Here is a 16440-nt window from a genome sequence, read left to right on the forward strand (position 1 = left end):
GCAAGATAGCTCTTCAGCAGGGTGTGCATGTAGCTGTGAGCATGGGCAGTTTAATGGGGAAAAAGTAAATGTATATAGAAAATGTGGCTGATGGGATGAAAATCTCTTTGTGTGAGACACTGGGAGTATGCATTTCATTAGGACTTGTGAGGCAAAAAACGTCACAGTAAGGCTGGAGGTGTGCTTCTGTGTGGTGGGGTTTGTGTGACTGTCTGGAGAGCCTTGCAGAGTGGCAGCTGGATCTGGTAATACTGAAGTGTGTGGATGTGTTTTGGCCAAACTTTGGAGGAGGTATACGTGCCAGTGGGTAGGAGTGTTTGGAGATGTTCCTCTGAAGAGGCTTGTCTTGAGAGAAGATATCTGACAGCGTATGTATATATGACAGTGTGTGTGTGTGTGTGTGTACCTGTGTCTGTGAGGACCAAAGCTGTAAATTATGCAGGCAGTCTGCCTTCTTTGCTGGGACTTTCACAGTAATAAGATAATACGAGGCATGCAGTACAGCGTGTGCTCATCCACAGCACCCTGAGGGTCCTGCGCTGGGGAAATTTTTCTGCAACATGATATTCTCGGGAACTCTTTCTACTGTGGCAGTGCCTGGGAGCAGGGGGTCTTTGCAGGGTTTTGGTATCTAGGATGTTTTTTTCAAGTGCCAGCTACACAGAGGCTGCCTGCTGCCGCTGCCGTTGCTTTCCAGTTGGGCAGGGGAGTCTGACAAGTGCCTAGGTATGAAGTTGTTCCCATACGTATATTTGAACCTCATCAAGCAGCAAAATATAGAGCATGCCAGAGGCACAGCAGCTTGGCTGGTTGCTGCCTGCTCATTACAGTATCAAGCATTTATATATCTCCTTACAGTATTTTCTGATTCCATAATGATAGTAGGATTTGAATGTAGATAATGTTTCTAATCTTGACAATCCTTTTGGCTCAGAACCTTGGGACAGAGGAGGCTGTAATATAAGAACACAACCCCTCCTCCTCCTACCTTTAAATTCATATTGCTTGTAGTCTTAGCCAGCCAGAGCCCTTGTCTTTGTGTCAACCTCAACAGCAAGTAATTTAGCCTCAACAGCTGCATAGGGAGATGGAGGGGAGAAACTGCTCTGGTAAGAACTGGACCTAACTGGTGGTGCTATGCTGTCCCTGAGGTACAGAAGGAGTTTTGGGCAGGCAGAGCTGGCTTAGAGTATGAGCAAAGACAACAGTCACCTGTGAGCTCACATCCCCTACTCACGTTGCAGCCTTTCTCTCACGTGCAGGAAGCCTTTGTAATGCACCTTTCAAGTCTGATGATCTCAAGCTGTGTTCTAAGCAGGCTTGAGAATAGGAGGTCTGTGTCTGGGAGCACTCATGCTTTCTCCCACTTCCCTTAGGTAATATCCCTACTTTAACTTGGGCAAGCATGAGGGAGTGCCTGGCCCTCTGGGAGCTGTGAGAGGTGCCAGCCAAAACTGAAGCTTCAGAATCGCCAAGTGCACACACCTTGTCTTGAAAGGTGTTACTGGAAATCTGAAAAATGAGGATGGAAAGAAAAGAACTCCCTGCCAGAACATCTCAGCTTCATACCTACCATACCTATCTGAACTTAGGCTTGGTGTTGGGAAACGTTGAGGTGATTTGGTAAGGGTTGCTCTGAACTCTTAGGTTATATAGCAGCAAAAGTGTTACTCGATTAAAGGAGAAGGGATGAAAGAGCTGTTTTGTCTATTAAAAAATGGTGATGGACCACCTGACCATGATCCTATTCCTGCTTCAGACAACAGTGATTGTGCTGAACCTTGTATTTTGCGTCAGTTTTGCTGTCAAACAGCAGAAAAATACTGTGGAGAGGGCTACAGCTCTGTGTGTGTGCGTGTGTGTTTCAGCATGGTTAGTTTTTCATTGTGGAGTGAAGTTATGGCTTTCTGGCCTGGATTTTCTTCTCACTTTACCAGCATCTGTCTGGAGCTCCCACAAACAGTAAGGCAGATCTCCCTGCCTACCAGTCTGAGGAATCACAGAATCGCTGAGGTTCGAAGGGGCCTCTGGAGATCATCTAGTCCAACACTCCTGTTCAAGCAAGGTCACCTAGAGCACATTGCACAGGATTGCTTCCAGGCGTGTTTTGAATATCTCCAGAGGAGACTCCACAACCTCTCTGGGAAACCTGTTCCAGTGCTCTGTCACCCTCACAGTGAAGAAGTTTTTTCTCATGTTCAGATGGAACTGTCTGTGTTTCAGTTTGTGCCCATTGCCTCATGTCCTGTCGCTGGGCACCACTGAAAAGAGTCTGGTCCCATCCTCTTGACACCCTCCCTTCAGATACTTGTACACGTTAATAAGATCCCCTCTCAGCCTTCTCTTCTCCAGGCTGAACAGGCCCAGCTCTCTCAGCCTTTCCTCATAAGAGAGATGCTCCAGTCCCCTAATCATCTTTGTAGCCCTTTGCTGGACTTGCTCCAGTAGTGCCACATCCCTCTTGTACTGGGGAGCCCAGAACTGGACGCAGTACTCCAGATGTGGCCTCACCAGGGCTGAGTAGAGAGGGAGAATCACCTCCCTCGACCTGCTGGCAACACTCTTCCTGATGCACCCCAGGATACCATTGGCCTTCTTGGCCACAAGGGCACATTGCTGCCTCATGCTTAACTTGGTGTCCACCAGCACTCCCAGGTCCTTCTCAGCAGAGCTGCTTTCCAGCAGGTCAACCCCCAACCTGTACTGGTGCCTGGGGTTATTCCTCCCCAGGTGCAGGACCCTGCACTTGCCTTTGTTGAACTTCATGAGGTTCCTCTCCGCCCACCTCTCCAGCCTGTCCAGGTCTCTCTGAATGGCAGCACAGCCCTCTGGTGTATCGGCCACTCCTCCCAGTTTTGTATCGTCAGCAAACTTGCTGAGGGTGCACTCTGTCCCTTCATCCAGGTCATTGAGGAAGAAGTTGAACAAGACTGGACCCGGTATTGACCCCTGGGGGACACCGCTAGCTACAGGCCTCCAACTAGACTCTGTGCCACTGATCACAACCCTCTGAGCTCTGCCATTCAGCCAGTTCTCAATCCACCTCACTGTCCACTCATCTAGCCCACACTTCCTGAGCTTGTCTATGAGGATGTTATGGCAGACAGTGTCAAAAGCCTTGCTGAAGTCAAGGGAGACAACATCCACTGCTCTCCCCTCATCTACCCAGCCAGTCATTCCATCACAGAAGGCTATCAGATTGGTTAAGCATGATTTCCCCTTGGTGAAGCCATGCTGACTACTCCTGATCACCTTCTTTTCCTCCACATGCTTGGAGATGGCCTCCAGCATGAGCTGCTCCATCACCTTTCCAGGGATGCAGGTGAGGCTGACTGGCCTGTAGTTCCCTGGGTCCTCCTTCTTGCCCTTTTTGAAGACTGGAGTGACACTGGCTTTCTTCCAGTCTTCAGGCACCTCTCCTGTTCTCCATGATCTTTCAAAGATGATGGAGAGTGGCTTAGCAATAACGTCCGCCAACTCCCTCAGCACTCGTGGGTGCATCCCAGCGGGGCCCATGGATCTGTGGGTGTCAAGTTTGCTTAAATGATCTCTAACCCACTCCTCCTCCACCAAAGGAAAGTCTTCCTTTCTCTGGACTTTCTCTCTTGCCTCCAGGGTCTGGGGTTCCTGAGGGCTGGCCTGAGCAGTAAAGACTGAAGCAAAGAAGGCATGCAGTAACTCTGCCTTCTCTGCATCCTTCGTCACCAGGGCACCCACCCCATTCAGCAAAGGGCCCACATTTTCCCTAGTCTTCCTCTTGCTACTGATGTATTTGAAGAAGCCCTTCTTGTTGTCCTTGACATCTCTAGCCAGATTTAATTCCAAATGGGCCTTAGCCTTCCTCGTCGCATCCCTGCATACTCTGACAATGTTCCTATATTCCTCCCAAGTGGCCTGACCCCCTTTCCACTTTCTGTATACTTCCTTCTTCTGGTTGAGTTTTGCCAGGAGCTCCTTGCTCATCCATGCAGCTCTCCTACCTCCTTTGCTTGACTTCCTACTCATAGGGATGCACCGCTCTTGAGCCTGGAGGAAGTGATGTTTGAATATTAACCAGCTCTCTTGAACGCCCCTTCCTTCTAGGGCCCTAACCCATGGGATTCCTCCAAGTAGGTCCCTGAAGAGGCCAAAGTTTGCTCTCCTGAAGTCCAGGGTTGCGATCCTACTTAGTGACCTGCTTCCTCCTCTCACGATCCTGAACTCCATGATCTCATGGTCACTGCAGCCAAGGCTGCCCCCGACCTTCACATCTTCAACCAGTCCTTCTTTGTTTGTTAGTACAAGGTCCAGCAGCACACCTCTCCTTGTTGGCTCCTCCTCCACCACCTGTGTCAAGAAGTTATCATCAATGCTCTGCAGGAACTTCCTGGACTGTTTGAGCCTAGCTGTGTTGTCTTTCCAGCAGATATCAGGGTGGTTGAAGTCCCCCATGAGAACCAGGGCCTGTGATCATGAGGCTACTTCCAGCTGTCTGTAGAAAGCCTCATCGACTTCCTCTTCCTGATCAGGTGGCCTGTAGTAAACACCCACAACAGTGTCCCCCATGCTAGCCTGCCCTTTAATCCTTACCCATAAGCTCTCGACTCGCTCTTCAGCCACCCCTAGGCACAGCTCAATACATTCCAGTTGCTCTCTCACATAAAGAGCAACTCCACCACCTCGTTTGCCTGGCCTGTCTTTCCTGAAAAGCACGTAGCCATCCATGACAGCACTCCAGTCATGCGAGCTATCCCACCATGTCTCTGCAATGGCAATGAGATCATGGCCCTGCGACTGCACACAGATCTCTAGTTCTTCCTGTTTGTTCCCCAAGCTGCGTGCACTGGTGTACAGGCATTTCAGAGAGGTGATCGAGCATGCAGATTTCCCAGGAGGGATACAAGAGGATCCTCCATAGCCACATCCCATGTACACTTCCCTGGCTGCATTCACCTGCTGGAGGCGTCCCGACTTGAGCTGTCTTTTGCCAGCTACCCTGGCACTATAACTCTCCCCTTCCCCCATCTTTCCTAGTTTAAAGCCCTCCTTACCAGGTTGGCCAACCTGTTGGCAAAGACCCGCGTGCCCTGCCTCGTGAGGTGGATCCCATCTCTCGCCGTCAGTTGTCGATCTTCAAACAGCGTCCCATGGTTGTAGAAACCAAAACCCTGTTGCCAACACCAGCGGCGCAGCCAGTCGTTAACTTGGAAAGTCCGTCTCCTCCTCCTCTCATCCATCCCCCTCACTGGCAGGATTGAGGAGAAGATGACCTGGGCTCCCAGACCCTTGACCACCATCCCCAGAGCTCTGAAATCCTGCTTGATGGTCTCCAGTTTGCCCTTGGTGTCATTGGCGCCCACATGGAAGAGCAGCAGTGGGTAATAGTCCGAAGAATGGATGAGCCTAGGCAGTCTTTGCATGACATCTCTCACATGAGCCCCCGGCAGGCCACAAACCTCTCTAGACATGAGGTCAGGTCGGCAGATAGATGCCTCCGTCCCCTGCAGCAGGGAGTCCCCCACAGCAGTCACCCGCCGCTTTTTCCGGGCGTTCCGGCAGGGCACAGGGTCTGTTGTCCCAGGTACTTCCCTTGCAGCCATGCCCATCTCCTTCTCATCCTGGAGGGCACTAAACCTGTTCTTCAGCTGCAAGTCTTCAGGAGGAGTAGGAGCCTTTCTCCTCCCACGAGCAGTGACCAGTTTCCAGCCTTCTTCTACGGTGTTATGATGTACCGTTTCACACAGCACAGAGCCCTCTGGCAACTCCACTGCTGTGGGGGGTTGGGACTCCCGAAGCTGCACAGTCTCCAAGAATACCCTGTCTATCTCTTGCTCATCTTCTCAGATGCTGCACAGCCTACTGACCTCCTCCCATAACTCCCTTACCTGACGACACAGCTCGTCAACAGCAGCACACCTCCTGCAGGAGAGCTGGCTGCCAGCCCAGGCCTCCCGGAGAGGCCCCAAGCACTCCCTGCAGCCTGACACCTGCAGAGCTGCAGCTACTGTCAGAGGGTCGGTCTGGGTCCCAGCCTCTGACACAGCAACTCCAACAGCCACTGGGGAACGCGCTGTGTGGCGTGTCACAACCATACTTGAGGAAGCGTACACCACAGGGAACAGAAACAAAGGTACCTTCATGCACCCTGCTGCACAAACTGCTGCCTCTGTTCACTGCACTCTAGGCCTGGCTCTTATATAGGCCTCTCCCTAGCACTGGCTAAGAGGGTGCTTGACCGCCCTAATCAAGGGCCACAGGGATCAAAGGCTCCAACTCCCTCTGGTCAGGGGCAACCAAGAAAGCTCGTTAGCAGCAGCCACTCCTAGCTAGAGCTTTTCCCAGGAGAAGTCAAGGCCTCCTGCAGTTGTCCTTGCCTAGCTTCCCCTTTCCTGTTCACAGCAATCACCTTCTAGTTCCTTGGGGGTCCTCAGAAAGCCCACAACTTCCAACAAGATCCTCAAGTTCTAGTCAGAGCCCAAACACTGCTGCGCAAACTGCTGCGTCTGTTCGCTGCCTCTGGGAGCTGCGCTGGGAGCTGGGAAAGACATATTTGGGTCTTTGTGAGAGTCATCATGAGTAAACTTCTTTTAAGCCCACCAAACTTTCTTTCCCTAGCTGGCAGCAGTGAAAGAACAAAATTCTAGCAATGCAAGGAGGACAGCAACAGGAGTTGATGAGGGAACGTCCCTCAAGTGATGCGTTCTTCTTTCTGCTTCTCAACTGTTTCTGTCCCACTGTCTTTTTTCAAAGCTGCAGTCTGTGTTGATGGTCAGAATCTGGCTGATATGATGATGATTGCACATTATATCCCAAAACACTAGAGTTTTTTTACTTTCAGAAACAGCAGGAGGAAATGGCAGTAGGCTACAATATTTAACTAAAGGCTTTGCATCCTTATTCAGGGTGCCTGCCACCACCCTACGGTTGGCTGCCCTGTTGCTTGAGAGGTGGGCAGTCTTTTGGAGAGCAGAGGGGGATCTCGCTCCTTCCCAAAGCTGTGCTGTCTGCTGTAGCATCCCCTCACACCTTCCACCAGCAAAATTTCAGGTTCTCATGTGATTCAGGTTTCTGAATTATCAGTTCTGAAGCGTCACGGTAGTCAAAGAGAAGTGGCAGAAGCCTGGTGAACAGTTGCCATTAGAGAAGCCAACTGTTGGTAGTAGGACCTGGAGAGAGCTAGTTCATCTCACCTTCCTGCCCTTTTCCACCACCTGAGCTCACTGAGAGAGGCTGTTTATTGCTGAACCTTCCCTCTCAGGGGGTCGCTGCTCCTCAAACTAAAAGGCAAGTCTCCAAATATGGAACACCCAAAGGTCACTTCTGCGGAGGCCCTGCACAGAAGGTGGCTTTTACAGGTAATGCTCCAAGCAGACATCCCTCCCCCTATCAGTCAGGCCCTCTTTTTGCTGGAACTCTCTGTCCTGAGAGCAGAGGAGGAAAGGTTTCTCCAGCCCCTGCAGGTCCTACTGAATATTGCCCAGGGCAGCTTTGTCCTCATGGGCCAGGCTGTGAACTCTGGTGGATAGATAAGCGTTTCCTTCAGCCAGGTCGGCTACAGGCACTGTAAGATCTGGCAGAGGGGTCAGGCAGACAGTGAGGGCAGTAACACCTTAAACCAGCACTAACCAGCTCCTTTCAGTAAGTGCTGGAGGGAGGTGGTGAGAAGTATGTTTAGTATTCAGCCCATTTTCCTTTTTGCACAGGCCTCAAGCCATCGCTCCATGTTATTCCTGCCTTTCCAGCTCCCAGGAACAGGCTGGCTTTCTTGAGTCTTCCTGAGTCTCTGACCAAGTTGGTCTAAGCCAATGTGATCTGAAACCCTGGAGAATCTGGGACACCGTGGATGGGAGCTGGGACCAGGTACTCAGAATGAGCACTGTCCCGAATTCTCAGGAAGAAATAATATGGGGGGCCCCAGGGGAACAGAAGGGTCCTTGAGACAAGAAAGACCTTTTAACATAGGAGTGAGTAGTAAGGAATTGAGGAAACAAGAAATGAGGAAAGCTTTAAAAACAAGAGACCACCTTAAATAGGATTTGCGATGTCAGGGATCTGTTAGCTGATTGAAGTTCATCTCCTGCCAGGGCAGAGCAGAGTTCCCGGAAAGAGGATGTATCATGTATTACAGCTGATCTTAGCCAAAGCTGTGCCAGGCAGCACACAGGAATGAGCACCATCAGCATGGCCTTCGAGCACTAGTTGTCCCAAGGCATCAGGGGAGGGAAGGAGCCAACACCTATTTTGCAGTCACCTGCAGGGAATTTAGTTCAGTGATGCTGCTTGTTCTATTTCCTCAGGCAATGCTTTCTGTATGTAGGTAAATCCCAACGTGTAAAGGAAAAAAAGGAGAACTTGGACCTTGCTAAGTGACTGCTTCCCTAGGCCATGGATTCCTCGTGTGGGTCCCTATTATTTAAGGACAGAGGCCTCAAAAAGGCATCTTTAGTCATCAAACCTGGGACTGTCATTTAATCTCTTTCGTAATCTGGTCAAGGTCCATTTAAAACTCATTGGGTTGCTCTTCCCCTGACTTCTTTCTCTGCTGATGATTAGGAACTTCCTAGTTTCTAGCTTTGGTTTATTCATAGCCCATTTGTCCTTAGGCATTGTGCTTAAATAGCTCTTCTCCCTCTTGGGTGTTTAAAGAGAATTATTGTATTCCCTTTTCATTCTCCCCACAAATGAAGCTTAGGCATGGATGAAGGGCAGCTACAGGCTTTGATCAGTTTGGTTTTAGATGATGGGAACTGACAGACTAAGCTATGGAGTAAGGTTGCTGTGAGCAAGTGCAGGACGGCCCACTGTATCCAGTCTGCTTCACTGAACAACAGCTGCCCCAGCACACAGGCAGGCACCATAGAAATGTCAAGGTCCAGGCAGAGAACATGAAATGATAACTATAAACACCACACGTCCACTGAGTAGGCGAGTGTGAGCTCAAGTGCATCAGCCCCCCCGCCAGTGCATGAGGCCCCCACTTTCAATGCCTAGGATAGGGGCAAAGGCATGTCATTATAAAAGAATGAGATCTTGTTTCCTGGGAATTAGCTCAGCAGGAATGCAGTGGAAATATTCATTAGCACTTTGCTGGGAACCTGACTGGTGTGGCAGAATGGCTGTGATGGAAGAGGATGGACTTTTAAAAATTTTTCTTCATTTCTTGGGCACTTGCAGTGCTGAATGGCAGAGCAACACAGAGGAGTGTCTGTATGGCTTGAGGTCTTGCATGGCACCTACAGAGGTTGTCTGCTCTTCAGCTGGATGGTGAGAACAGCTCCTCACTCCAGGGCTGAGGAAGTCTGCAAAGCCCAAGCAGACTTTGCTTTGCATTGTGTCAGCAGTGAACCCAAGGTCACAGGTGTCTACCATGTCTCCACGTGACATTCACATAACAGTTGGTCTTTGGATGAAACCAGCTTAATTTTCTTTGGGGTTTGGGATTACAGCTGTTTTCTGCCCACAGAACTGCTGTCAGCACACTCCACTCCAGTGTACTTCAACAGACACGAACGGTGTCTTTCAAAGAGAGGTGCTGCAGCAAAACTGGGGTCTTATATGAAAAACAGCTCCTGCAGCCAGTTCAAACTCTCTGCTGGGGGACTGAAAGAGGGATTTTTAAAGAAAGATAGTAGGCAATAACAGGCAGGGCAGTCCTGGAAATTGTTTCCACTAGTTATACAGTATGGCAAAAGTGTATACTTGTTGCTGGATCTCAATGTCCCCAAAATGGGATCTTTCTGTAACTTGCTTTTGTCAGTGGGTGAAATCCTCCTAGCACTACTGCTAAAAATCAGTGCTCTTTTTCTGCAGGCTGTTGATGAATTGAGACCTACTTACACAGTCTCAAAGGACAAGTAGTCAGTGCACACTTTTCCCTCTTCTCCTTTTCTCTCCCCTCCTTCCTTATTTTTGCACTAACTTAGCTGTAGTGTCAATTACTGCTTTAGTAGCCATGGAAACCAAAACCTCCTTTTATTACAGGTATGTACAAGGCAGTTGCATGGTAGGCTTCTGCACATACCTTCCCTTCCAGGTGTGCCTCATCTCTTACCCTGAGGACTTACTCTGTAGGGACTGGCTGTTTCCATGGCACGTTTCATCTCTGGCACCACTTGCTCATGCTGTGATTAGAGGCATTTAGTCCATGTCAATGAATATGTTTTGTGCATATGACTACCTAGTCCAGGAAATTTTATTGAGGTACTCTCATATGAACATTTTCAAAGAAAAAGGCTGAAATTTGAGTCTATGAAATAGACAGACATAGGTGCTTAAAGAAAGTGCTTGATTTTATATTCTCCTGTATGCTGTCTAGAGATGGGGATAAATAGAATCTCATCTCCTGGTTCCTATGAATTTCTGGGATTACACGGTTTTAACTGCACAGATCTAAGCTTGTAGACTTTGTTTCCATGACTGATCGGAAGCAGAGCAGTCCTGTTTTCTGTATGTTGTGTGGCTCTGAACTCTCACAGGAACCACCTGTTCTCAAGATATTTCAAGACCATGTGGGTAGAACTACCCAAAAAACAGCTGATCTTGCACCAACTTTTCCATCCTGAGCTGAAAGCTCATGAGAGGAGCTGCAGAGGTTTGAACTCCTGAAAATAAATCCTTGCTCTCAAGTGAACTGAGAGCTAGACCTTATCCCCACTTTAACCCTGTTCTTTTACTGAATTGAAAATCTGTCTTTCCTTCTCCCACCACAAGTAGCTACTGACTGTGCTTGGGCACTAGGAGGGAGATGCAATGTGATCTCATGGGCTCATATCTCCAGGTTTGTAGGAGGAATTTCTCCTTGTGTAGTTTATTACAGAATTGGACAAATATGTTGTGGAGTTTCACGTTGTCTGTCATTTATTGCTAGAGGCCAACCTCTGATCCTGGAGCTGATCTGGAAAGGGGACCACCATGTCCTTCTTCTCTAACATCTAATCAAACTGGTTTGTGCTATGGTAGTTCTCCATAAAATTTCAGCCGAGGGACAATGTTGCATGAAAGGGCCTAAAACGGTTGGGCTTTTTTTTTTTAAGGTTGTTGCATGTACACAGGCATGGCAAGGGAAGAATGAAAGGGGAACCAGAACCGAGAGAGTTTAAGCATAGGGGAGAGGAATGGAGACCATGACTTGCATTGCAAGCAGCCTGCTCTGTTAGTGAGACAGGCTCAGCTGCTGGAGAGTTTCCCATGTTCAACAGCAAAGCCTCTAATCCCACTGCTCATTATTCTTATTACATGGTTCCTAGAGGCAGGGGCTGGCCCTCTGGAAGGAGAAACTATTCCAGTAACTGTGAAGGGTTTGGAGATGAGAGGAAGAGAGGAGAAGGTCTGAGAAGTAACGGCATGAGACAAGAGGAGAGCTAGGAAGGACAAGAGAAGCAAAACAGACACTTCTCAGCTTCAATGATTTGGTCTCTTTTGCCCCTTTTCAATTAAAGCTGAGACTTCTTCAGGACAAGAAGCTTTTTTTTTTTTCTTTAACTTGCCTCTTAAATCACAGAATCACAGAATAGTATGTATGTAGTATAAATATAAAAAGTAAATATGTATTGCAAAGCCTTGCGTCTGGCTGTGTCATCTGGTGCTTCACTGTGCTCACTTTGCAGGGCATGCAGGGCCCTTGTAAACATTGCCACAGAGTAGGAATAGCTACTGTTACCTCCAGGACTGCCTAGTTCAACCTCTTGCATTGACCTGTGGGAGGCCTTTCCCATTCAAGCTGTGGGTGCTATTCAGTAGTTGGTGGGGCAGAGTGGAGGGTTGGGAGAAGGGAGAGTAAAGGAAAAGTGCCTTTTCATCTGAGCTGTGCAGCAGCCCCCACTTGTGTAGGCCACACTGTCTCTGCCCTGGAGTTGCTGTCATTTTGCACTGTCTCCCCATGCTGGCCAGTAGGCAGCTGCATCTCCAAATGTTGCTTTGACTGTTTTCCTGACCAACTAACTCAGACAGCCCCAGGTCTTCTCACCTGCCACCTGAGGGGCTGGCACTGCCATCCTTGGAGCTATTGCCATGCGCAAAGGTTGGTGCCAAGAAGCTGCTGTTGCTGCTCCCAGAGGGGCTCAGTTGTTCCAGGGCCTTGTCCTCACCGGGCAGCAGCTAGCAGAGGCAGTGGTAGGAGCTGCCAGGGTGCAGCTTGGGAAGGACTTGGAGGAAATTTTTGCTATTTTAACAAAAGAATGGAGTGCTCAGGCTTGGGCACATGCTTTTCTTAAGCAAGTCTCTCACAGGCCTGCAGCTCATCATGTCAGGCCTGCGTGCTGTCAGGCTGTGCCAAGTCTTCACAAAACCTGAGCTATGGCTTCTGGGGAAAACATTATTTCTCCTCACTCTGCTTTTTGTAGTTCCAGTTTGACAAAGTCCTTAAATACATGCTTAATTTTACTGATGTGTCTGGTTTTCAGCCTGATTTCCTAAGGAAATGAGGCCCTTGTTATTTTGCTCTTTCTCTCTCTCTCTCTCTCTCTCTAGTCTGTTTGTCAGTTACCTCCCCGATAATTTTTCAAGTTATTGACTCATTTCAGCCAAATCTTACAGAGGTAGGAGTTTCAAATATAATTAAGTTCTTGCAAGCTTCATGAACAGCAGGAACTTGGAAAGGAAGGGACTAAAGTGCCCTGAATGAAGGAAATGTTGCTACATGACCTCAACACTTGTTAGACACCAGAGAACCCTCATAAGAGAGCCTCATGGGTTTCTCAGTCGTGGGAGAAGCCCCAGTCAGAGCTTGTTACTGACTGTGAGCTACACACATTTCAGGGGAAACTATGCTCACGGTCAAGGGATAATTTGTTCATGGAGTGGAGGAGTATCTGTCTAAGTCTGTCTTGCTTTTCTTAGGTGCTTGGTAGTTGTGGCTTTTCTCATGTGCTGAAGCCTAAACCAGTGGCTGGATCTGGAGTCGAACTGGAAGGCACTGCTGGGACTTTTGCTTGCTTCTGCAACATGTCATGCCATCTACTATCTGAGCACATCTAGGAATTTCTACTAGCAAATTTGCAGGAACTCTGTTCTTTTCTTGATGTCTATGATGTTTCTTGAGGCCTTTGGTCTTCTATATTTATAATCATAAATTATTTATAAGGTGCTTAATGACTTGGGATGCATGTGGGAGAAACAGAAAGGGTGGACTATTTGGGGGCTTTCTGGGCTTAACATTCATTAAGCTTATTCCCCTCTGTGCGTGCAGTCACTCACATTCATCAAGAAATAGGCTATGACAACCCTCAACGACCCAGTTCAGGTCTTTGCCTAGCTCCACACCTGGCTGGGTTTTAGTTGAAGGCTCCCTATTATTCCTAAAGAGGAAGGTCAGTGCCACTTTATGGAAGGGAAACTAAGGACATAATGTTTTCCAGGCTGTGGAAGCAGCATATCCTATTGTGAGTCAGCAGGTAAATTCTCTGTGAAGTAAGATGGAAAAATATTAGATGCTCCAGAAAGGCATCTTACCACAGCCAGCTCCCAAGGCTGGGAGCCCCCCAAGTCAGTTGGCAGGGAATACCAAGGGCTTGAGTGTTTGCCTCTTAGACACCTTATTTCAGGCTCAAAGGATCTTCCTTAACTGAGCATTCAAAACACTGAACTCTTTCCTGAAAATAGACACATAAGGCATTCCTGAGTGAGAGGCACCAGCCAACTTTTTCCAAATGTGGCTGGAAGGAGAGGCCCTGTCACTATTACTGTGTCTACCTAGTAGCTCAGTATTCAAAGTATTTGCTTAAATTATGGGAGACCTGTGTTCAGTTCCTGATTGCCTCCAGGGAGATTGATCCAAGGTATTTCGTCTCCCAGGTGAATGACTTCACACCTCAGCCATGGAGCCACTGTAGCCATTTCTTTCCCTCTCACTGGTCTGGTGAATATGTATGAAGTCACACAACTGGATGAGCTCCAGCAGGAGAGATGAGTGATCCTCACTGCACAATAACGTTACAGCTTGATGGTCAAGCTGCCTCCTGGGAGGTGAGCCTTTGAACTCCGTCATGAGAAGGATTCAGTTAAAACCTGGCTTGACCACACCTTTCATGAGTGCTCTGATGTCTGAGTTAACCCAGAAATCGGGAGCTCCAGCACCTTTCTGGGCTGTGTCCTATCCAGGATTTTGTCTCTTAGGTGCCTTCTGAGACCCTCTCACAGTCCAATTCCCTTGGGTGACAGAGGCAAAGGAGTGCAGTCTGTAGACTGCTGTTGTGCTTGGGCTGTGAAATTGCTGCTGTGGTTCCCAGTCCAAGGAAGACTCTGAAACTTTGAGACGTGCCCTGAATTAGCATTGCAAATGCTTGGGAAATTTTGAGGTTAAATCCACAAGTGCTAGTAGGTGTATGCCATGGTCAGCTGGTAGCTGAGCATTACTGGATTGGAACATTACAATTATATAAAATCTGCTGTTCATCTAATCCATAATCTCTTGCCCAAGGTCATATGAGAAGTCCATGGCAGAGAGGCATTTGGAAACTAAATGTCCAGAGTCCTAAGCTAATGTATTCACTGTAGAGTCAAACCCTACAAAACAGAAGTTTAAACTCATATTGTACTATCGTCATTGCGCCCTTGATACGGTTGCTAGAATGGGTATATTTGTCATGAGTATAATCTATAGGATGCAACATACCTGTTTCTGTAAGGTTTCTATAAATATGTATTTAGTAACTGCTTGCCATCTATGTAGCACAAAATAATTACCCTATTAAATAACAATGCAATTATACTACCAAGCATAAACACTTCAACAGGTGTTCCAGGGTTATCTTTTCTTTTCTTTGCCAAATGCTAGTTGATCATTCACCTGGGGCAAATAACTGTTTCCTGACAGGTGAATAAAATCTGGTTAGTTCTTGAATCTTTCTTGTTGTTAAGCTTGCTGAGGGGGTCAGCAGATTTTGAACTTGGCATCAGACTTTTCTAAGTCCTAGCCCTAAACAAGTATATTTTCAAATTCTCAGTTGCTGTTCTCATAGGGGTACAATGCATTCTTTCCCTGGATCAGAAAAATAAAGTTGTGTTTCTTCTGCAGTTTTTTCTCTCTTTCCAAATATGTCTTTTAGTTAAGAGGGAACGTTCCTAAGCATTTGGTGGGAAATGAACCCCTAACAATCCAGGCTTTCTGGTGTGTGAGCCCCTAGATTGCAGCTATGCTATAAGAAAGAATGCTATGAATCTACTTTGTAGTTTTTACTGTGGTTTATTTTACTGAGGATTAATTAATCATTCTTTCACCAAAGAATTAACAATACTTTTCTCTGACACCAAAGTGAATGATTGCATTAACAAGCAGCTACAGACTGATTCCAAGCAGGCAACCAAGTGTCAGGAAAGAAAAAGGGATTTAGTGCTGCGCCAACCTGGACCTTTTGAGAAGGGGAGCTAGGACTCCCTTTTGCAGCACAGTTCAGTAAAGGCTTCTTGGCTGATTGCTCCTAGTGGGATAGAAAATGGAAGTGAATCCAGAATACAAGGAGGGAACTGGCTTGCATAAAATGAGAAGGGATCTAAAAATTTCAAGCTCCAGACTCGGATCTGTGAGGAGATTTAGAAAAGCTCAGCTGAGCTGAGTTCATGTTACTGAAGTTTAAAGGTTATTTGGCTTTGCATGGGATTCTGACCTATGATCCGAAGGGGCTATCTCCCTGCAAACAATTCAGAGCAGTGCAATAAAGGCTTTTTGCTTGGGCTTCACAGTACCCAGGTGCTAAGGCAAATTCAGGTAAACACCCAAACCTTTGGGTGCCCTCCTGTATGATCCTTTGACTGTCCTTTCCTGTGGCTCCTCTCCACAGCTCCAAAGGGCGCTGTGGTATTGACCCCAGCTGAGACATGCACTGGTGCTTACCTCCAGGACCATCTCTGTCATCTGGAACTGCTTCTGGGAGACCTTGTCGGAGCTCACGGGCTCATGGAAGAGCAGGCAGAGCATGTCATACTTCTTCAGGGCCTGCTTGTAGTTCTTTTCGTTCAGGTCAATCACTCGGTCTTTCCCATCATAAGTGGGGAAATTCAGTCCCTCTTCTGCCTTGCAGCAGAAAAGCAGGTAAAAACCTGCCAGAATACAGCAAGTTGCCTTCATAGGGAAATCTCTGGAGTGGAGTGGAAGGCAGGTGAATGTCTCTTCTCTGTTTGGAAAGAAGGGGAGACCAAAGAGCCTGGGTGAAGTTTGAACTGAGTTTCTCTTTCTTCTGCCTTCCTAATGATCAGTCCAAACTCTGCAAGGCTGGTGGGAAGCAGCAAACTTTGCAGTCCTGGGCTCAAAACAAAGAGACAGACAGGAGAAGCTGTCAGGCCAAGCCCCAGATAACTTACATAGCTGTGTCCGGCTCCTGTGTCATTAGGAACTCCATTTTTAGGAAGCAGTTGTTTCAGGCTAAAAATAAACCCTGCAATGAATAAAAAGGACAGATATGACACTATTGAGGGACTTGCTGGCACTCTGCAGCATCTGAGCGAGAGGGAGGGAGTGAGAGGCAG

At 47.9% G+C, this 16440-nt stretch overlaps 1 protein-coding gene across 1 annotated transcript in view; it reads right to left on the reverse strand.

Annotated features, from left to right (window-relative positions):
- Nucleotides 1-16042, reverse strand: part of CASQ2 (calsequestrin 2) — a 38841-nt gene extending 22799 nt beyond the window's left edge. Inside the window, exon 1 of the mRNA XM_013950060.2 lies at nt 15809-16042. Coding sequence (XP_013805514.2) covers nt 15809-16042 — 234 coding nt within the window. The remainder of the gene's footprint in view (nt 1-15808) is intronic.
- Between the last annotated feature and the right edge of the window lie 398 nt (nt 16043-16440).

This window comes from Apteryx mantelli, chromosome 1 (genome assembly GCF_036417845.1).
Source record: "Apteryx mantelli isolate bAptMan1 chromosome 1, bAptMan1.hap1, whole genome shotgun sequence".
Lineage (NCBI taxonomy): Eukaryota > Metazoa > Chordata > Aves > Apterygiformes > Apterygidae > Apteryx > Apteryx mantelli.